The following is a 23,919-nucleotide window of genomic DNA, read 5'->3' on the forward strand; positions in this document are numbered from 1 at the left end:
AAGAACTAATTTGAAATTAGAAAGGTTAATTTTTAAAGAACAGTGGGTAATTCCATCTTTATATGGCAATGGTGTTTAAGTAACTTTATTGTTTATAAAAATGTAGCTATTTTACTCTGAACAAGAACACTCCATGCACGTCATCTCTGCGTAAGTGACTTAAAAATTCCCAGTCCTTAAAACAGTTACCAAAGTATCAGCACGGATGAGAATTTCTGAGCAATGGAAAAACTGCAGATCACCCTTAGGACAGGAGGTAAGCACTGAACTCCTGGCACTGGTAGCAAGCAACGCTGTCTAATACCCACTCTCGAGTCACCATGGCAACGTTGTTCTTTTGCTGGATTGCTGTAAGACAGACAGAAACGATAAAACCATTACCAATGGGTCAAAGCAAGCCTAAGGTGAGCTTACTGATGCCTTTCAGATTAAGCTATTTGCTTTGCCCTTGGCATTTTAAAGGCCTTGATAAAAACAAGAGTCTAAACCCAGTGACGTGGCACTACTACTCCTTTTAACAAGGCAGGTAATACTGCCGCTCCAAAAAGAATTGCTGCTTGGCAAACGGTCAGGCAGGAAGTTTTGAACACCACAGAATAAACGCTAAAAGCAGAGTGTGCAGTCCTTTTTATCTTTTAATTTAGGACCTCGGTGACAGAGCCTCAGTTCCTGCCTGCTCAGGCATACTGAGTATGTGACAAGCAATGAGTCTCATTAAGAGAGAAGCAACAGAAAATTACTGAAGTGCTCCCAGACTGTTCTGCGCTGTTTCAGGATCTTTTCCTTTATTTTCTCATTTTCCCAGTGCCATGGAAACAGCTGTTGTTTTCACATCATCCTCCTGCTCCATTTTTTGGTTGAACTCCACTGTAGCCTAACTAGCTCCCATTCATCCCCTGACTCCCACTGTCTCATTTAGAAGTTAGTCACTTGCACTTTCAAAGTCTCACGGTTTCTCTGGAGCATTTTTATTAAGGAGAAAAAAAGGAAAAAAGGCAAAGCTGTATCAGTTAACACTTTGTAGCTAGGTATTCTTTCCCGACCAAGAGAATCTTGTTCCATCTGAGGCTTTCTCCTAGATCTTACTAGTCCCCCAAGGGCATGCTTCCCCACCTTCTAGAAACTATCTCCAGTCAGAAAAGTTTCTGTAAAGTTGATGATATGGAGGCCAACTGAGCCAAGGACACGATCTGCTGGCCAGACTACCTTTTAAGACCGTTGGTGATTCTTGAGGGAACATACCTCGTCCTTTCAGACTTTTTTCCCCAAGACATACCTCCATCTCCAGATGCAATAGGATTTTACTTTGATTACTCTACAAACCTCTCTGATATTTAACTATTAAAAGGACGGAGGTGATAAAGACATTCAATGTGTACCATAAAACAGTCCATGACAGTGTGTCGTTTTACCTCTATAATCCGTGTTTTCCACCCATGCATCTGGCTGCACAACCACGACAGCAGTAGAATTCTAGGATTTCAAGATAAGAAAACAAAAAAGCTATTGTTATCTGTCTGTCATTAAACCACTCTCACACCTATCTGCAGAGAGCGATAACTGGGCTAACTCTGCTTCAGTGTATCACTTCAGAGGACTTTAAGAAGTGGTAATAGAGAAAGATATTCCTTGCTAAGATTTTTCTCTGCTTTCTCTCCAGGAATGCTGTGACTAAGTTAAGGCACTACAGGCTTTTTGCACTGGGAAGCGAGGCTCAGTGCCGATCTCAAGAGATATTAGCTCTCTGGCCTACATAGAGCACTCTGATCAGCTTTCCACTGCAAGTTAGCCTGCCTCCTAATACCGAGCGGCCAGAGCCTGGAAGACAAGAACTGCTGCCGTGCAGTTTGGCACCATTATTGTGCACAGTTCTCGCTACCACACCGGTATGCGGCAGCCTTTGACAAGCCCACCAAGGCCACGCAATCTTTCAACCTGTTGTGCATTACAGAACTATAGACCGTTCACTATGTGAAGTGTAACATTCATTAACACTTACTGTTTTGTGTGTGAACAGGTGAAGTTGCTTCACTACGGAGGCACCACAAAGCTCCACCATCCATTCCAGATGTTCTGAAGAGATCAGATAAACAGCCTATTACTTCAATGTTTTATACCACGTTGAAACTGATACTATCGCCTAAGCCCTGTGTTTGTTCCAAGGTATAAACTATCATGATTTGAAATAAATGTAGGCCTTAGGAAAGAATAAGTCCTTTCACTTTCTAGTCTGCTGAGGAAGATCAACTCACCCTCTAGTCAGGACTAAAAAAAAAACCCTGAAAAAGCAAAACATCACATGCCCAAAACTTAAAGAGAAAGTCACTAACAATTTATTTCCTCTTATCATAAGGATGTAAGACATGACACTAAAAATCAGAAGTTAGAACTGTGATTATCTCTCATTAACAAAAGTAGCCAAAGTATTTAATTTCCATCAATTTGTTGAATTGATAGTGAAGAAGATAAATAAGTCTCTCAAGTATAAGAGCCGTAATTGATGATCACTGCAGCAGGTGAAAGCACTGCATCCTCTGTAGTAATTATTGTAAATGTCAAGAGATGTGAGCATATTTCACCCAGGCAAAAGTAAAGTTATATTGGACAAATTGGAAAGTACCTGCTAAATAAGCCACAAAAATGGGAAGAGAGGTACAAATATTTTAAGTAAAAAAATTCTAGCTTAAATTTTCAAAACATCTACAATACTTTATTCAACTTTAAACTAACAAAAAAGCTATCCCGCCCAGCTTTTTCTTTGTATATAAACTCCTGGCTCTGTTGTGTGTTTCACTTTTAACATCTGCTGCTAGAGAGAGAAGATTACACCCAGGATGTGTCAACTGCTAGAAAGACAATACTTATGGACTGTTTACTAAGACAGAAGAAAAAATGCTCAAATACACATGTTCAATAGCATCTAAAACAATTACCAGACAGCGTGATATTAATGCCTTTCCTTCATTGCTAGAGAATCAGAGACAAGCTAGATAAAGGCCTGTTTTGCAATACAGGAAAATTGCCAGAGCGTTTCTCTGAGGACATCCAAATAGAAGAGAAGACCGTTTCCATTCTATCTGGAGACAGAACTGGATAAAGTTCTTTACCTACACTATACCTCATGTGGGTGTTTTGAAAGTTTCAGAGCAAAAGAGGGGCAAGGGTATCCAAGAAGAGGTCAAATGTAACACTCTGGTAAACGCATACAATCCCCCTCCAAATATTTATGTTAAGAGTTCATTTAATTTGATGAAAATGACACACCTGTAGTCATATCAGTGAATGGTCCATAGCAACAGATCTCAAAGTCTTTAAAGATCTGAAAAACAAGGAACATGTTGATAGAGTACATATGGTATCTTTAAAGTACAACACTTAATATGCTGGTTTCGGTGCGCTTCTAGGACTGCTTATCAAGCTACCACTGTTTCACAAAGCATATCTGAAGCTCTTTGTAACCTACAAAACAAAAGAATATCATCAACCCCCCCCAACCCTGTGCTATCCTATACCGATGTTATACAAAGACAGCATTCACTCTAAGCATAGTGAGTCACCTGAGCCCATCTGCACCGCTGCTGACAGAGCTCACCTTCCGTGTATACAAATGCTGAATTTGTACAAGTCTGTGTACATGGAACAGCAGAGAAAGTGGAATAAGTTCCAGCTATTCAGCTAGCATAGCCACATATCTGAAACAGTCGCAGCAGGACAGGATTTTCCACCTTGATGTGCTCATACCTTTTCAGTCAGAGACTGTCTAGCCCTCTTAGGACCTTGGTGGTTTCTCCCATTGATGACATCTCCTCTAACTTCAAAGTTCTCCTGGAACAGAATATAAACAAGCAATCAGAAATTAGAGACTGAGAACACTTTCCTGGTCAGAGTTCTGGATCAGAACAGGAAGAAGCTGTCAGATTTCAGAACTGGAAACCTTACAATTAAATGTGTGCAGAAAATGAATTAAAAGGCTTTTCAAGAAAAATGATGCAGAGCAGTAATGAAACTCCTGCAGCATCAGACAATTTTTAAGGAGAGAAATTATAGTCAAACTGTACAGTAGCCTAACAAACTGTGTAAAATTCCAAGACTATAATTAACTTATCAGTAAAGTCTCATTTTATAGAAATTAATTATCAGTACATAACCTCTAGATCTTCAACATCTATTTTATTTCAAGCCATTCACTTAGTATATAGATTAATAACAAACAGTGCCGCATTTCATAATTTCAGGCTTACATCTGACTCAAACTCCCATTTCCCCAAGACTTTGTTGAAAGGTCTCCAAAACATCCATGCAGTCTAACCTGCTGCAAGAGCATGAAGAGTGGCTGCATATTTTCAGTTTACTTGAAAAAAAAAAAAAATTGGTTTTCGTTATAATTGGAGGCTCTTCTCCTTGCTTTAAGCAATGTGAGAGCGCATGACAATGTTAACAGCTGTCCCATATTCTAGCATTCCCAGTCAATTCTGTAGCAACTTCCCCCTTTCACCTCAAGCACAGGAGGGCCTTTAATACCCTCTCCTAGGGCCTTTTTGGGACTAAATTTTCTTCTTCACCTTTGGCTTGACAAAAGAGCACATGGATTTCATACCAGAAAGTGAGCATTTCTGCTTATCAGATATATGAAATTCATACTGTGTCACTAATATGACATTCTCCAAAAATCTGTACTAGAGCATGAACATCCAGATACTACCCAGGAATACAAAAATCCACCTAAATAAGGGTCATATCAAATAAGCCGTTTCTCCTAGCAAAGGTAGTAAACACTGGAATGAGTTTTCAGTAGCTGGCAAGTTTAAAAACAAACCAAAACAAAACTATGTATATAGTTACGTTCCAACAGTAGCTATATATATACACAATTTCCTTAAGCAGACAACAGATCTTTTCCTCTATGCTATAATCCATCAATATCAGTAGGAACACATTAAAAATATGCCTATAACGTGTTCCAAAAAATAATAGGGACCCATTATGTCCTGCATAACTATGAACACATATAGCTTAAGTGTGGCTTTCGGTCCTAGCATTTGGTAAAACCAGAATCCCAGGCTTCAGAGCCAAGTTTCCATATATTAAATGTTTAGACAATATCTGAGGCTACTAGTAGGTCTATCAATGTAACAGCATTGCTTACACATTTGACGTTTCACTCAAGATAAAAGACCTACCTCATCCAGTATTCTTCCTTCTTTAAAGGACTGAATTATCCCTGAATAAAAAGATCAGAACAGGACAAGTCATTTTATCCAGCAAAACTGTTCTTCCACTGCCAATACTCTGACTTCATTGCTATATTAAATGGGAGGTATTTGTACAAAGGGAAACTGAATACTGTATGATACCTTAAAGAACTTAAAGAATTTTTTTACCTTTTATAAATAATACTAATTTTGCACTAAGTGGTGCCATGCATCTCAAAGATTTAAATTAAGAGGGAGGAAAGGCTTTTGTCAGGGTAGGGAGCAATCCAATGTGGGTATTCAAAAAGCGGGAAAAGTATTCAGAAGAGAAAGAAGCCTGATGTTGCTGTTTGTTTGGGTTTGTTTGGGTTTTTATTTATTTAAAAGTATTTAGAAGAAACTCTGCAAAACATCAGATGCCAAGACACACAGAGACCCTTTTTTTTTCCCACTGGAACAAGTGAAGAGTACATTTGTGGCAGAAGGGCAGAGACCATTTAGCTCCAAAACAAGTTGTACTTACACTGATAACTAACTACCCATTTTCTTCCTGCAATACCCAGAAAGTACTTCAGGGTCCGTTCACACACCAGCTCCTTATCTGCAGAGCAAACAAGAATAAGATCTCTTTCAGTTTCGCCATTGGTGAAAAGAAAAAAAAAAAAAAAAAAGAGAGGCTCAGGTTATTTGTACCTAAAAGCAAGCTTTTTGCTAAGTGCAGAAGCAAAATATCAAGACCATCTATAGAACAGTTCCGAAATTCTAGTGTCCTGATTCTGCTAAACTGAAGGAAACGAGCAGAAACTAATCACATGTACAACTTCTGAACCCTTTTTTAGTTATTCAGTGAAGATAAGAGGCAAGAAAAAGCATGAATACTGGTCAAGCCACAGGACACTAACAGCAGGATTCAGTGCCTAACGTTGGCATAAACTTTTAGATGACGAGCCACTTAAGATCATCTCCCACTCTACCAGAACAGGCACAACTTCAGAAGGCAGTTTATCCTATCTGTATTTGTACGAAGACAGAACAATCTACCTCTCCAAAAACATGTGGTCATGGTGCCTACGGTACACTTTCTGAAGAAAGAGGCAAAAATTGAATCCATAGATGTGGAGTAACAGGATTTTCTGTCTCCTTTTCTATGCTGGCTTTCAAAGGCAAGGAAGGCTATGTGATAGATTGTATCCAAATACGAGCCGGCTAGAAGTGCTTCTATGAAGCAAAATGCAAGCACCGTATATAGCATACCCACACCCAGATTTGCCTCAAAATATTTTGCTTTTAAAGAAAACATTGATTAAAAGCTAGTGGTAGGTTCAGTAGGGAGCTTAAATATAACCTATGCCTAGTCACAGCAATATAGTAACTTAATGTTACTGGGAACGTTACGCTTTCCTGCAGTCAATATAATGCTGTTTCAGAATCCATTTGTCAAATTTGAAACTGTAGTACTGTACTGAAGTTTCTATAAAGTTCCTTCAAGCTTTTAATAATGGGATTCTTGAGCTCTATCAAAGAGTAAAAACTAATTCAAATACCTTAATTAAGCATGCAAATAATAGTTACAAGGAAATGGTAGTGCTGCTTTGTTCCTATGGAAGCACACCTCCACTATGAACTCCCACCAGTTACACACACAGTTAAGACCCACTTCCAGTTTTCTATTAAAGGTAAGTTTCTTTCCAAAATGTAGACTGAAACAGCATTTATAATCCCTGCAAGGAATTAGGAAACCAAAACAGCATCTTATTTCTAGAATGTTTGTATCCCATTTCTTTAGGAACTGTCTCGCTTTCTTTCTGGTTGGTTCTGAGCTACTTCGTGTTAATGTGCTGTAAACACCTGAAAATTGTGACCGAACAGTTGGAGGGGGGGGAAAAAAAAAAAAAAAAAATCAAGTAACAGACCACACAAGGAAACAAAACATACCCTCCCTCTGATTCTGTGAAATAGAATAAGAAAGATCCCCAAGTTTAAACAAAAAAATGATGGTAGCAAAGAAAACAATGAATAAGTTCTCCTCAAACTTATTCAAATTTATTGCTGAACTGTCTGCTTGTTGGTTAGCCTAGAGTTAAAATTCTATATGGTGTGTAAATATAGGATTTGTTCACAGAAATCCCGACAAACCTGTTTTCATTATGACATGGGTTGTTCCTTCAGTAATGTGATTAGATAAAGTGCTCCGAGTTTTTCTTGCAAACTTCTGGACCACCAACTGAAAAGTAGTTAAGAAAATTAATAGCTAGCAAAAAACAGACTAAAAAACCCCAACAATTCCAATTTATAGGAGTATAATATAGTAAGATAGTTACTTTAAAGTAATGGTTTTATTTGTGTGGGCACACAGAATGTACATTTCCTTAAAAGCCAATAATTTTGGCACCATTCAATACGCTAAGTAAAGAGCAGCTCTCAGTCAGTAGTTTATAAACCAAAAGCTATATCCTCCTGGAAATGGATCATACATGCAGGTTTATTAGTAATTCAGAATTAATTACAGAAATCCTCAGTATGGATCAGAATTTGGGTAAAGCAGCAGCATCTGAGATCATTAAGGGAACGAACCAACAGGCCCCCTCCCCTCCAAGCCCCAAGGCTTTCTAGAAATAAAGTCCTCTTGCTTTGGAATAAAGTGGTTTTCCCCGAGACAGCAGGCAGTCATTTAAAAAGTTCCAACTTCACTAAGCTTCACAGTGCCATTTACAGGCAACATTCTTCATATTTTTAGGAGTGGAAAAGTTTGACATGAGTGGCTGTATTACTGATCTGCAATTCCTGTACGATTAGTTTCCACTATACTTAGATCTCTCTATGTTGAGGACTATAATGGTAATCAGGAAGGATTAACAAGCTATCTCTAAAACTTCTGAAATATACTTACATGTTCACTTCGATTCAGACCTGATACCACAATTGACATTTCTTTTCTGTTAGTCACAACTGGACTTGTAGCATTTTCTTTCCCAGCTGCATTGTGCAGAACAGATACAGGAAAACACACACTTGTCTTCAATTTACATTCTTGAGCACAGCTTTTATTAGCATTCTGAGCTACAACAGAACTATTTGTTGCTTCTGCAGTTCGAGGGCTAAGCAGCCTTACGGAGGAGGAAGAGCTATTTGGACTCCTGGTCACATTTCCAGAGAGATTTGATAAGACAGATGCACTGTTTAGCCTGGTCCCAGACTTCTGCTCATCTCTGTTTTCTGAAGGAAAAGAGAAATTACTCCTTGCAACAATTTCATCCCTCCTGTAGTCATGGTGGAAGGCTGTTGCTCTGCCTTCTAAGTTAAATGCTGCAGTCACTTCCTCTCCTTATTTATTACTTCACCTTTGCCTCTATCATGACTTTTTCCTGATCTATAGCTGAGACACTAGAATACCCGTGAAACTTTTAGTAGCATATCTGTCAAGTACCACCAATTTATATGCGAGACAGATAATAACTCCCATAACTGTCAAAATGTTGTCCAACCCCATGCTGATGGGCAGCTATACAGCTGGGCTACCAAACAAAACCAACCAAACAAGAAGTAACAGCTTTTCAAATCGACCAGGAATATATAACAAAATCCTTGATTTACAATAAAAAGTTATATCTTATTGGTATGTAAAACCATGAAAAAAAGTAGTGTTGTAGATTAAGCTGGCAGGCAGCTAAACACCACACAGCCGTTCGCTCACTCTCCCCTGGTCGGATGGGGGAGAGAATTGGAAAAAAGGTAGAACTCATGGGTTGAGACAAAGACAATTTAATAGGACAGAAAAGGAAGGGAAAATAATAATAATAATAATAATAATAATAATAATAATAATAATAATAATAATAATAATAATAATATACAAAACAAGTGATGCACAATGCAATTGCTCACCACCTGCTGCCCGATGCCCAGCCGGTTCCCGAGCAGCAGCCACGTCTCCCTCCCACCCCCGGTTTTTTGCTCAGCATGACGTCACAGGGTATGGCATAGCCCTTGGGCCACTCTGGTCAGCCGTCCTGGCTGTGCCCCCCCAGCTTCTTGTGCACCTCCAGCCTCCCCGCTGGCAGGGCAGTAGGAGAAGCTGAAAAGTCCTTGTCTGGTGTAAGCACTGCTTAGCAACAACTAACACATCAGTGTGGTATCAACATCATTCTCATCCTAAATCCAAACCACAGCACTATACTATGCTAGGAAGAAAATTAACTCTATCCCAGCCAAAAGCAGGACGAGCAAGAAAAAAGCAGAAATCAAAATGTCTTGGATCCCTCTTAAATGTTACCTGCTTCCAGCTGACACTGGCTATATTCTTGCACTGCTTCCTGCACGGGTGTTGTCTTTTCAGAAGGAGCTTTGTTCTTCAGAGGACTGTCACACTGAAGGCCTTTCTCCGAATCTGTTCTCCAACAGGATTTAGAAGATGGTAGCAAGAATTCTGGAGACCTTGAGAGGAGGAAATTGGTTTTAATACCTTTTTTTACTCTTAAGTATCAGAACTATGTAGCAACAGCTAAGCTATTGTAATTGCTCAAAAGCTGAGAGGTATTTATTTAAAGATTTTTCTTTTTTTTTTTTTTTTAGTATAAGATTAGAAGTAAAAATAACCAAACCAGAACAAAACAAAAACATTTACCTTTCTTTTTCTACCTCTTTGATTTTACTGTTGAGAGAAGCACTTGGCATAACATGGAAATCATTGGCTGAAAATCCCTTTGAACTGCTGCATTTATGATTTTCAAAATTTCCTTCTGAGGTTGACGCTACCCCTTTAAAAAAAAATAATCCTTAAACAAGCAAAATAAAAGCAACTGCTCTTAATCGTTTCTTCAGGTAAGTCAAGCATTCTCTAAAATCTCAATCCAGATACACTTTAGAGGCAAGTGTCCCAAACCAGAAATCTACACAAAATACTAAGCCATTTGAAGCACAGCTAACAACTACATTTTATTTCACATATTAAATCATCTACAAAACTAAGATGTCAGTTCAGTATTAGGCGGAAAAGTAGGATATAAAATAGGCCAAAGGCAAATTTACACTCTATAGTGCGGTTTGTTTATGAATCCCCTCAACATTACCATATCTCTGTTCACAAGCAGTGAATGGTTTGTTTATCAAACCATCAATAACTCTAATCAGTTTAAGTTTTTACGAGTCAGAAATCCATATTCTAGCATAACAATGTAAACATGCGTTGTATTAATGAAATTATTTTAAGTAGCTTTCCCATCTGAAGAAAACTACCATTGATTTGCTGACTTAATCTTATAGAATCATAGAATTGTTTAGGTTGGAAAAGACCTTTAAGACCATCGAGTCCAACCATTAACCCAGCGCTGCCAAGGCCACCACTAAACCAAGTCCCTCAGCACCACATCTCCCCGGCTTTTAAATCCCTCCAGGGATGGGGACTCAGCCCCTTCCCTGGGCAGCCTGGGCCAGGGCCTGACAGCCCTTTCAGTGAAGAAATTTTTCCTAATACCCAACCTAAACCTCTCCTGGGAAAACTTGAGGCCGTTTCCTCTTGTCCTATCGCTTGTTACTGAGGAGAAGAGACCGACCCCCACCTTGCTACAATCTCCTTTCAGGTACTTGTAGAGAGCGATGATCTTCAAGCCGTCTATTTATCGTTATCTTACAAATTTGGCCTACTGAGCTTAGAAATGTCACATTTCAAAGTCTTCTCTATGAAATATTCTCAAACTGCAGTAAGGCTGAATGCCATGCAATTCAACAAGCTTTGTTAACTAAGCATGAATTGTAACCAGTCTCTTGGTGTTAAATATACTATTAATGTTTTAACAGCTTAAGCACTCTGACAACAAAAAGTAACTTGCTAACACACAAGCAGAAGACCCATTGGTATAGCTGCACCATATTGGCTGACAATTTAACATTTTTTGTATTTAAGGTACAGGTTAATCTAAAGGTCTCATACCTCACACTATACAAAGCCATTATTCTCCTGAATGAACAACCTACAGATTGTTCTGTGATATTTGACTAGCACCCACAGCAGTGATGAAAGCCTTTGAATTTAGATAGAAAAGACTCCACAGTGAAAACCATACACAGTAAAGGCATAAGACACTAAATAACTTTGAATTCCAGGATGTTAAGTTATTCTAGCTGCCCTCAGAAAATAAAGATAACTCACCGAAGTAAGACCACAGAATTAGAAGTAAATTTTAGCAGCAAGTAGGATAATAAAGCACTGGTGCAATTTATTTAAGGGTTCAATAAGCATTACACCTTTGGAAATCTTGAAATCAGCATTGGGTGCCTTTCTAGAGCACGGAGAAGTTCAACAGTGAACATCTGGACTTACTGTAGGCTTTGTTCAGAGTGCTCTATGCTCTGTTGCAGACAGGTTGTCAGAACAGTAATCTCGGTATCTGTCTCGCCTTAACAAAGAAAAACCTTAAATAAAGCCCTCCCGCTATTACTTACATAGCTGGCAGCAACTCACTTTACCCTCAATATACAATAAGCCTTTGGCAAATAGCAAAGTATTCTTCACCATTTCTTCACTGCTTCGTGTGCTTTCCAGCTAGGAACTCTGCGGTCACGGCCTCTTCAGGGGATTTACACACCGCTCTAGGTATTCTCCTCCTCTTTGCCCATCAGCAGCCTGACCTGTACTGTATTACTTTTGACAGCCGATACATACCTAACCTAATTTCTGTCTTGTTCCTTGACATGCTAAAGCACAATCTCTACCACAGCAATAGAGGCCATGTCCTTTCGGGTGTTCAGCCACTCTCCCAGTCCCTTACCCATCCCAGTGAAAATAAAACAAGAGTACAACTAGAACTGCCAGAACAGCAACATGGATGAGTACTGCCGAGCCACAAGGCCTGCGCACACCATTTGTACAATTACCCCACGTAATCTCACACAGATCTGTAACAGGAGCTTTTTAGACTGAGTGTAGTAAATATAAATATAAATTTTATAAATAAACCATGTATGTTTCACTGAACAGCTGAATTTAGGTAAAATTCTGCTAACGCATAAATTTTAAATTAACACTATAATTTGTGGTAGAGGGGAAAAAAGAACTAGTAATAGTCACACAACCATGTGTAGGAAAGCTGGGAAAGGTTTTCATTGCTGTTTACCTCTTTCTTGTCTCATTTGTTCCGTTCCAAGTGTTCCTTCACTACTGGAATGTGGCAGTTCCCTATCGATAGGGAAAAATTCACAGTCCTGACTTCCATGCTGCTTTAGCACTGCTTCAAGTACAGCCATTTCTTGCTGAAGTTTTTTTAGGTTATTTTGCATAGCATCCTTCTGCTGCAAAGGATACACAATTGTACCAACATTAGCAAACTCCGTTTTAAACAGCAAGATTAATTTCTTTAACAAACACTTGAAAATTAGAAACAGTAAAATTATTCTGAGTTAGTTTCTACCATGTGTTCAAAAGGTGACTGTGGTGCTTTTACTGTAACAAATAATGCACACATGCTACCCCAAAAGCAAAAAAAAGCCCCAGAACCCAACTGCACAGTCATTTTGCTGTTCAAATTATTTCAGTTTATACAGCTCACCACAGTTTAATCAGTCAGAAAAAAAAAAAAAAAACTTCTGCACAGATTTCTTTAAAAGTCATTTTGCCCCAACTGCATTAGTTTGCATTAGCCACTTAATTTAACTTTTAATCATGAACATCAAGTATTGAGCCTCTGCACTTTCCACCATTAAAGAAAGCCCCAAAGACTGTTTAAAAGGAATAAAATATTTCATCCTACTCTTCCTTACCTTCTCTCTGAAAAATTACAATAGCCATTATTAAAAACATGCCATATCCCTCCTCATAAGAAGAGCTCAGGGCTTCAATGGATCCTTTTGAAAACCTAAAACCTTCACCGTACAGGATAAAGCAGTTCCACAGCACTGAACGCTGCATTTGTAGCTCTAGCACTGGCACCATGTGGAACATCCTTGTTACTGAATCAATTAAAAACCCACAACCAAGCAGAAAACGCCCACCACACAACACACCAAAAACGTCCCCACCAACCCATACTGCCACTATTCCACTCAACCCAGGCATAGCCTAGAATCTCTATCAATGAAGCTACATCGGGGAGCAATGTCCTGCCAGCTGACCACATTTGGCACTGATGCAGTAAACAGAAGAACCACCCATAAAGCACAAAAACGAAATTCAATCTTCTGTGACAGACATTAAAACCCATAGGGCTGTTAAGGCTGAAGAAAGAGATTTGGCATAAGACCTACCTTGAAGTTAGTGAGGACAAAAAAAAACCCCAACCAAACAAAAAACAACAAAAAACAACCAACCCAAACAAACCAAAAAACCCACCAGACAAAACAAAACCCCAGAACCAAAACACACAACAAAAAACCCCCAAACCCTCAAGCCAATCACCCAATACATAAAGTCAGGCCATTAAGCGGTAATCAGGAAATTAATAGTAGAGAAAACAGTGTGCTGGACACATCTTGCATTGGACACTGCCTGTTGGGTCTTATATCTATAATATTCTAAGATGGAATGATTTGATTTAATCTTTACCCTTAGAAGGCAAGTCTCCATGCTTCTAAATATCATAATGTACCAAATCCAATCCTTATCACCAATCATTATAAATTCCTATCCATGAAGCTTTTAAATACAGGAAGCTGAGGTTTCTAGCATTGGTCAAGCGTGGAGATCCATTAACTAGCATCTCCCACAATTCAGCACCGCAATCAATACCACGTAACAAGTTACGGCCATTAGAATGTAACGTTACCATGGAAGGCGAAGTTGGACAAATAACGGCATAGAAGCAGTTCTGCAGTTCTTCATTAATTATGCTCTTGGAAGTAACCTGGCGACACAAAGAACTAGGAGGAAAGCAGTTTCCCACTACACTGCCTTCACAGCTTTCAGGTACTTGCTTATGTCCTAGAATGCAAACTACTTTTAGAATTCAGTGCATGAACTCACTGACCTGTGTGGTAAGGATTTCACCCTGAGAGAATGGTCCACACGAATCTTCTACATAACTTGTTTCACTGTCATATCCAGATGCTTCACCTTGAAGAAGGCAGAAGAAAATCCGAGTTAAAGGAAAAAGCAAAACAAACATTATCCATAATCTCTCACCACACAGACCTTTTAGCCAACTGTTAAGTCTAATGATAAAGTGACAAGTTTTGAAAACACTTAAGTTACAAGCACAGATCTATTTTAAGTGAACATTTCGAAGAATATCATGTCACACATATGACAAAGTAAATAGAACTCAAAGTGTTTCAACAGTGATAAGAGAGTCCTAAATATTTATGAAAGCCATAAAAAGGTCAAAATAAGCACTACAGAATTCTACAGCCAATTTCTACAAACATTTCAGCCGGTGAAACAGCTTAAGTAGGCTTTACGAAATTTTGCTGATAGATGCAAGTATCACATTGCAGTAAGAAAGCTAGCATTTCACTCAAAAATTAATTCCAATCAGACAGACTCAGTCTGGCCTCCAGTGCCCAGTCTATTCATTTTTGCTCTGAACAAAGAATACTGAGAGAATTTAATTTTCAGGAAATAAACGACTGTGGGTTTTTTTGTTTGATTGTTTAGGGCTGATACATTCCTTTAAAAGAGCAAGCACCGCATAAATACAGAACCAAGTTCCCACGCAAACACCAAAAACATAGGTGCAATGACATTACAAACACAGCTGCAGAGATAAAAATCTTGGTTTGTACCTAGGTTTGCTCCCATGTTTGGGTCTTCTTGGCATTTGTCTTTGAAGTTAGTTTTGCTTCTCTTCAGCCCTCCATTACAACTTTGAAAAGCTTCTTTCCTCTCATTCACATTGCTCACTTGTTTGGATGGATGAGCTTGTATTAAAGGTTTCTTCAGCTCTTGTGCTCCATCAGCTGATTCTTCAGACACATTGGACTGGGAAGAAAATAAGTTGACAGAGCATTCGGACTCCTGGCTTGGTGAAACACACTCGTTACTTAGGGCAGCCTCGGGCATTGTCTGCCTATTATTGTCATCATGAGTTCCATTGTGAGGCAATGTGCTGGGGCTTTGTGAAGACTCTACCACAGATGTCACTTGCTTATTGATCTGCAAAGGGGTGCTTACTGATTTGCCGAATATTAATGTCTGAAAACATGGTAAATCTTCATCCTCGCTAGATTCTTCATCTGAAGACTGCAGTTTCTGCGCTTTTCTTCGAGATCTTTGAATACCTTGAGATCCTGGCTGAGAACTAACATTTCTATTGTGTACTTCTTTTGCCAGGGCATCGTCACTTCCTTTTACAAACACAGCAGATCTCTCTTTCCTATCAGTTTCAGAAAAGCTGGTGTTCTCTTCAATATCATCATCCGAGCACAGCAAGCCATCAGGGGTTTCAGACAAACCTGTAAAATCAGTACTCCCTTTAAGGGGTTCTTCTGGAGCCTCTGTAACTAAACACTCGGGCATCCCTGTGCTAGCAGTCTGGGTTGCTTGTTCTTCATTCCCCCTTACTTGTTTTCTTTCTCTTTTGCTACTTTTTTTCCCAGTGACTGCACAGCTGAATTCAGCAGGCCTTTGCTGACAAGTCGCAGGGCAAATCGTTGATCTGGACTGAAAATGTAGTACTGGTCCTTTGCCGTCAACAACTTGGGCCTTTCCTGCTTGATTATTGTCTGCACTGAAGCATATTTCACCGACTGTGTTTAAATCAGTTCTTTTGAAAACGTGCTCTTCTGCATTACTCTGATCACTTTGGCTTCCCTTATTTTTGATTGGATTCTGTTTCAACTCGCTTTCTATCCCTATGTCAGTTTTCAATGTCTTTTCATTTCCCTGCTCTCCTTTTTGCGGTCCATTTTTGTCTTCAGTCCTAGCAGTACCCACTCTTAGTGGTGTCAGATTCCCTTGATTTGCAGCCTGTGAAACATCTTGATGTTCCCCTGCGTGCATACATTCAGCGTTGCCGACAAAGCAAGTCACAGGACTAACACAAGCAGATTCAGAGGTCTTAAGCTTCTCTTTCTCACAAACCCTACTCGAACTTTCAGCAGTTGTCTTCTCTCCTTGCAAGTTTTCTGTTTTTAAATATTTGCTATGCTTACTTTCCACCTGATCAGCACATGATACCTTTAAAGGTTCAGAAGCAGCATCTTCCACTGTGCACGCCTTTGTGGGAGTAGGATAAAGGCTAAACGATAGGCGTTTTGAATGCCTAAATATATTTCGCAGATACTGTGTGTCTAACTCGCTATCTTCAGCTTCCTTGGTCAATTCCGAAACATTTTTAGCCACGGGCGGCTTTTCAGTTCTGAAGTTCCCTGGAACGTTCTGTGTATCATGTCCCCTGTCCTGGGGAAAAGCAGTACATGATTCAGTCATCTCTTCAGTTGGGTGGGAAGCAGTTTGCACAACAGGCATTGAAGGAGACTGTAGGAGGAAAGGGCTACCTTGTATTTCCCCTTCTTGAGAACCTGCATCAGGTGCAAAGGAACTATAATTTGAATGCTGACATGAAGATGTAGGATTGAAGAGACTTTTTCCAGTTTCTGCAGCATCAGATGAATTCTTTAGACTAATCTGTGTTTCATTTGCTTCCAGATCACCACCCTTCAGATTAGTGAGTGGCTTGTAACTCATACCCTGAGGCTCACACAGGTCTTTGCGTTCAGTTGTGTGAACTAACACATTCCTTTGGTCTCCAGAGAAACACCCTTCCTGATCACTGTCATACTTTCTTGCTCCCTTAATTACTACTCCTTTTCCTGTGTCTTCTGTCATTTCTTCAGAAATTAACTGAAGCCTCCTGCTGCGCCTGACTTGTCTGTGCTCGGAATCAACTTTCCTTGGTTCTTCACTGCTTGGATAGCTATCAATCTGTGGCTCTGCTGGATCGGGAGAAACAGAGTTTCTATCCACTACTAACTGTAGAGCACACATGGCTCTAGTAGAACGCCTGCATCTTTTTGCTGCAGAACTCCTTTTTTTAGTGCTTTTCTGATCACGGTTACTCAGTTCTAGCTCCCCATCACAGTGCTTGCCAGTCACCTTTTCAGTAGCTTTTTTCCATATGGATCCCCCTCCTTCCTCATGTTCTGCTAGTGTATTGTCCTCTCTATTCTTGGAGAGGAGACTCTCATTAACAGCAGAACTTTCATCATATCTTTTCTTTTCGGCATCTCCAGGGCACCAGTTAACACTTTGAGGACACCCACCTGCCTCTGCTGTATCTTTTTTCTTGATGAAATCCTCCGGTTGCAGGACACGGGCAGTCTTCCTTTTTCGTTTTAGTCCGTCTTTGCTGGAATTATTCAAGCACTTCTCATCAGTAGCCACACCTTCCTTTTTTGTAGTAGGTAAAATCTCTCTGAAGATAATAGCAGGATTTGACTTCCTCTCCCTCCTGTATGTTTTCCCAAATATTTTGTCTTTGATACTATCTGTTTGTTTTGACCATGTCTTGTTTCCTTCAGCCACTGCAATTTCCATGGAGTCTATCATAGGGTCAGTCTTTTCTGAAATACAGGAATCTTTATCTGATAAACATGTGTCTCCTTCACCTGAAACATCAGTTGCTCCAGCAGAATCATCCTGGGAAGAATTGGAAGACAGAATCTCATTGCTTTTTGAAAACCATTCATTCACTTTCTGAATGCTTCGCTTCAGTCTCTTCCTAGAGACTTGAGTCAGGGTAGCAGAGTGAAGTGCCTCTGGCTGAAGCGGTTTCTCCAGAGGAAGTTCTTTTTCATGGAAAGAATCATTCTCAGCTTCATACATTTCCACAGCTTCCACACTTTGTACAACAATATCTATTTCCTTGCTTTTATCCAGCCTGCTCTCTGAGCTATCTTTTAAGTCAAACTCTTTGCTTTTACTATTGCACCGAGTTTGCTCTGCATCCATTTCTTCTGTGTTCTTAGAGAAAGATGTGTCCTCATTCCTTGAAGGACTGGCATTACCTATTCTGTCACACTGCTCTGTGAGTAGGTCTACAGCAAGAACATTTAAAGGAGAACTCTGGTATTCAGTCGTATGCACTTGGCCAGGTTTGGCATATTCAGTGATGCTCTGAGTGCTTTTCTTGCTCAAGCCTTCCTTCGAGAAATCACTTTCACCTGAAGATTTATAGGTATTATAAATTATTAAGCCCTGTTTTAAATGCACAAGAACAATGACAAGCTTAATGGCTACTTTGTGTTAAAAGAGCTGTTCTTATTTCCCCCCAAAACAGAACATTACACTTCACAAATCTCCCTCCAGAGAAAGGGAGAAAGATCAAATTACATACGACACGTTCATCCAGCTTCTTACATGAACTGCCAGGCAGCGCTCTCAACTTGTATTATAAGGGATAATACTGCTTACGCAGAACTGAATAAGTTTTGCACTTTGATCAAGTTACTTTTTTCCCTTCTGCTCCTGTGCACAGAATATCCACATTTTAAGTATCTAGTCTACAGGTATAGCCTTGTGTTACAGTCACTAGCTGTGGCCACCAACAAAACTACAACGTACAAGACTGCAAGTATACGTATTTAATCATGTGAAAACAAAATGTTAACGTGTGGTCTTTCTTTCAAGCTTAATCATTTTTGTCACCAAAATAGCAAACACACCTACAACATTTGGTAGAATTATTTCTTTAGCACCCAGCTTGTCAGGCTGTGTATTGCAAGAACATTCATTCCCCTTCTCGGCACTCTGAAGTTCTTCTAGCTTTTCTTGAGATGAAGTCTGAAGCACTTCTTTGTCTTCTAACCTGTTGGGAAGGGAAATCTACTTTTATTAAATCAGAGAAAACCACGAAAGACATAAAAGATGACACTTAATTTCCCCTTTTTGCTCTCAGAAAGAGTTGTTGGAGAAGTCAGGCTTCATGACTGACACTCGCCACAACTAGATCCCTTCAGAGTTTCAGGCTATTTCTTTAAAAGATCCCCTCCCACATACCTAAATGTAACATTTACTTTCTAAAGCATAGCACATGCTTTTCTCTTGAAGATCTGATGTCTGCGTAAGCAACAAAACATTTAGAAAAGAGCTTTAAAGCCTATTATATGACAAAGTGATGGAAGTCAGCTACCCATTCTACCCTGATGCCCTCGAAGTTGCAAATCCCTTGTCAGCTTGAAGAATTCTATCAGTCCTATGCTAAGAAACTAAAACATAGGAATGAGAATACTCAACTACAGGCTTTAGAAAATATGAATTCCTTAATCACCTTTACTTACCCAGTACTGCTTGCCTGTTTAAAAAGCTCTTCAGATGAATCAGAGCCTAAAAACAAATCAGCGGTTACTTCGGTTGAAATGATTCAGAGAAGGATGACTTGCCAGGTTCAGTGTTTATTATCACAGAAGCGTGCATGCTTAGCTCTTTCTAGAGGTAGATGCTTTCAATTTTTATCAGATGAAATCAAGTTCAATTGTGCAGTATTTTACCTAATTATAATGATTTCTGTGTATTAATATCTACATTGCTCCAGCATAAAATTCTGTTTAAATACAGTGCCTGGTTAACAGAGAGCTACTAAGAGTTAATTAGCTAAGAGTTAGTTTCTAATTTCTAAATTTACACATGAAACAGCAGCTAGTATTTAGAATTTTGAATGGGAAGTCAGAGCAATATATTCAAATATTTGTCTCAGATCCTTTGATTGATCTCGGCAGAAGCAATAAGGAAAAAAAGAGAGGCAATGAACACTATCCCTTAAAAGAAGCAATTCTTTCCTTGAAGGAACAGGGAGAAAATAAACTATGCACAGCATCTATGTTGTTTCTTGCAGCAGTCAGCACTAGATAAAAAGGAAGTTTGGAAAAGCTAGGATAGACAGAAATGAAATATTCTTTTCTCAATTAGATTTCATTCTTATCTCTGGTAATTAAGTAGAGCCTCAAGCACTGGTGACAAGGCTTAATATTCTTTAGAAAACAGTAGTTATCATTAGTTATAACAACTGTAAATTTTTTCACATCTGTAAGCAACTTTCCTTCTTTGGATCTAGCATACTGAGCCTTAAAGGTTTACTACAGCGACATTATTTCCTACAATATAAAAAGTTATATAAAAACCCCTTTGATTTACCAACTTTGAATTGTCCATCATTCGTCCCTTTGTTCTCATTTTGGGCGTTAAGGAGAATTAGTGTTTATAAAGACTTTGAGCGTCATCACCTTTCATTACTTCGCATTGTACATAAGCTCAACTAGAGGGGATCTACAACGGATCTTACCAAATTCTATATAAATCCCTTTTTCAGAGTCACGTTTCTGGGTTTTGTTTCTTAGGGGACACCTTTTGACCCTGGTATCTGTAAGCTGTGTATCCACATTAGCTTCCTGCTGACAGGAGAATAAAGAGGAACAGTTATTTATAACAGTAGGTTATTTCCAAAAAATAAGTAGTAATTAGTTAAACTACAGCAGGGGGGGCTGATACATATGGACTAAGTAATTAAATTGGCAGCCTCTATACAAAAATACAGTACATGTAATTAATCACACTGATATCAGTAATGGAATGTGTTAATAGAAACAGTTATCATGCATTTAACAGCTCACATCATCAACAGTTTTATCTTAACATTCTATTCGGCATCAAGCAGATGAGACAAGAAACAACATACCATGAATAAACTCATACACACGGCAATCACCCTAAGTTGGGTATTCATGGTCTTAGCATTGAAAAAGTAAAAAGCCTACCAATAGTTAGACAGCCTCATTAAACAAGCAGTACAAAAAAGCTTTCAACCCTAGTTTCAGTAACAGAATATATTATGGCAATATTATCTTTAAGTTCAGGTCATTTTATGCAAACAACTTTTTAAAAGTAGGTTATGAAGACAAAAATATTTAGAAGTCCTTCTCTGGAATAATATTCAAGTCAAACAGCAATCTGAAAGCAACCCAAAATCTCCTATTCCATTCATTGATGTATATGCATGTATACACATTCCAAATAAAACACTAAACAATCCATAAAAATAAATTGGAGGGGAAAAATACCAAGGTGCAGTTTTCTTGTCCATTTTCTTTAGCACTTTTTTTCCTGTTTCTGAAGCCCTTACTTTGGATGACAGAACTTTCTTTACACAGGAACTCAGCAGCAGTGGCTTCTGTGGATGTTTTAGGAAAGTGATGACTGCTTAAAACTGAAAAATGTCAATAGGAAAAAAAAGCAAAAATATTTTCTTACACTGAGCACGACAATAGGTATTATATAGTAATAAAATAGCCTTGCATAGACCCTATGCAACTAGCACATATACAGCTAAAATACAATTATCAAAGAAAAAAATCTGATTGAATAATTAGTCTGATTGTTCTTTGAGTACTTTTCAAGTATTAAGTAAAATCTTGATCTTGCCAACTAATTTTCCCAACCAATTTTGCTTATATGGATAATCTAGCAAGAACAGGATCTAATACTAGTGATTTTAGAATGACTGAACAAGTTGAAAAGAATTTGAAAAGAAAGTCTAGTTTTTATAGCACAATATACTAAGAAAAAAAACCCAAACCAAAACCCACAAACCACCACCTGACCCCAACAACATCCTGTTTCCCAAAATATAAACAAGGACACGTCTGACTTGTCAATACCCTTTACAAGGCACCGAGTAGTAGGAAGGATAAATTTGGCTCCCGAAGGGATATATCTGAATGGGACAAGTTAACATACACTGTTATAGCACTTGCTAATGCAGGCTCTAAGGCTGTCTACGGTAAATGAGATACCCCGCAAATAATTATGCTACAACTGTCAAAATCTTATTTAAAAAAAGAAGTGGGGGGTGTACGTTCACAACACTTACACTTTACTCCAGTGTCAAGCTCAAATGCATGGATAGTTTCCAACAACCCTTCAATTAGTTGCTTAAATCTGGAATTTTCTTTCAGACTTCTGAAAACAGCATCACCACATGAGTTGTTTTAAGACAAATGTATGGGTAAACTATTAATAGTTCTCCTAGAATTTAGGCTGAACAAAAATAGGAGTAAAACTGCAAAGTGGTAGATGAGACAATGAGAAATTGTTGCCAAGGAATAACAACGCAATTCCCCAAAACAACCATTACTACAGTAATTAAAACTATCACAAAGTGAAAATTTCATATTTTTCCTCACGTAGGTTTAGCACAGAGAGACTAGGTGTAACGACTGAAGAATCATACAGTCTATACTTGATAGCACAAACATTTGCCAAGAATGGTGTCTTCACTTGTGATCACTTGGAAAAAGTTTATATTGAGGTAAGGCACTAAAGAGTTACTCCTTTAGAAACTGACAGTTTACTTGATAACCACCTTTTCTTGGTTATTTGTCTTCTGCTAAGACATTTTTAAGACAATGGTTAACTTCTCCTTAGAGTTCAAACTTCTCATCCTCAAGGCCACTTGCAAAGATGCATTACCTCTTGGTAACTTCCGTCTTGCACAGAGGACACTGTACCACGCCTGTTTTCTTTTTGCTGAGGAGTTTGAACATGCAGAACCTAGGAAAAAAGAATAATCACGATTGTAACAAAAGGGAGGATCTTATTTTCTTTAAAACTGAGCCTAGGCATGCACCACTTAGCAGAAATCCTTCATTATGAAGTTGAATGCCTGTATTCTTGTTCTGGTGTTACAATGAATTAATCAATCCCCTTTGACACTTCTGCGAAACTGCAGCTATTTCTTATTCAGAATTGATTTTTCCCCTAAAATACCAACACATTAAGTTATCGAAACACAGCATACATCGTTAGCACTAAGGAAAAGAAGTATACATGGAGAATAAGAACAGATTGACTAAGCATTGCAATTACAGGTTTTCAAACCTACCTGCAGAATATGTGATCACATTTTGTTGAAACTGGCTCTTTTACCACATCCAAGCTACAAAAAGAAAAACGAAGGAAAACAACGCAGAAGTTACATATAAAATAGGAACAACAAAATAAGATTCAGAAATACAGTCACTTTTCTGATCTTAAAAAAAATCTTGGTGGGGAAGAGAAGTAGGACACGTGACAATTTTTCATTTGAGAACCAGGTACAGTAACAAATACTGTCCTTACGTGGTATACACATCTCTACTCGCCCTTCACAATCTTTGTCTGCCTCTGGGAAAAAGACAGCATTTTCTGGAAGTGCCAGTTCTGCAGGGCAGGAAACTTGGCGTTGGAACACTAACGTCTTCTTTTTCAACACTGACCTCCCATGACAAGAGTAAAGGACAGCGCAGTTCTGTTGGGTTCAGGAGCCCACTGGACTCTTACTATGTTTGTATAACCCAAATGCCCAGACATATCAACACAAATAAATACTTAAGTTATTCCTTCCCCCCACCCACGGTTTTCTATTCTAAACCCATTTCTGTCTAGCACAGTGTGAAAATTAACATTTAACTTGATGTTAGGGCTTTCAGAAAAGCTCTAACCAATTCACTTGTTCAACTCACCTTAAAATATAAACTACTTTGAACACATACTAAAAGCAAACAAACAAAAAATAAGAAAGGTTTCATAGACTGTGTATGTACCTAAGGAAGCCTCTCTGTGATTGTGTTCTGTCTACAACCTAGTAGTATGTAAAAAGGTTTATATAATCATTCCAATTAAACCGCCACAACAACATAACTTGGACGAAAACAGCCAAAACAAATATAACACTATTACTGCAGAACAGTCAAACTTGTGCCTATAGCAAAATATACACCAAGAGCCAAAAGCAGCCTCAGCATTACTTTTGCATGCATTATTCATTCC

At 38.7% G+C, this 23,919-nt stretch overlaps 1 protein-coding gene across 1 annotated transcript; it reads right to left on the bottom strand.

Moving 5' to 3' along the window:
- Window positions 1-244: 244 nt before the first annotated feature.
- On the bottom strand, window positions 245-23,047 carry BRCA1 (BRCA1 DNA repair associated; the record flags this gene model as incomplete). Its single annotated transcript, XM_082332216.1, has 21 exons — window positions 22,994-23,047; window positions 22,582-22,662; window positions 21,983-22,071; window positions 21,174-21,319; window positions 20,399-20,507; window positions 19,398-19,443; window positions 18,783-18,925; window positions 14,904-18,281; window positions 14,150-14,235; window positions 12,305-12,479; window positions 9,817-9,949; window positions 9,466-9,626; window positions 8,083-8,408; window positions 7,329-7,416; window positions 5,716-5,793; window positions 5,181-5,221; window positions 3,742-3,825; window positions 3,265-3,319; window positions 2,000-2,073; window positions 1,413-1,473; window positions 245-348 (listed from the first exon to the last, which is right to left on the bottom strand). The coding sequence occupies exons 2-21, from the start codon at window positions 22,653-22,655 to the stop codon at window positions 245-247; spliced, it is 5,451 nt and encodes a 1,816-aa protein (XP_082188342.1). The 5' UTR covers window positions 22,656-22,662; window positions 22,994-23,047.
- Between the last annotated feature and the right edge of the window lie 872 nt (window positions 23,048-23,919).

Source organism: Platalea leucorodia, assembly GCF_965183815.1.
Source record: "Platalea leucorodia genome assembly, chromosome: 22".
NCBI classification, from domain to species: Eukaryota; Metazoa; Chordata; class Aves; order Pelecaniformes; family Threskiornithidae; genus Platalea; species Platalea leucorodia.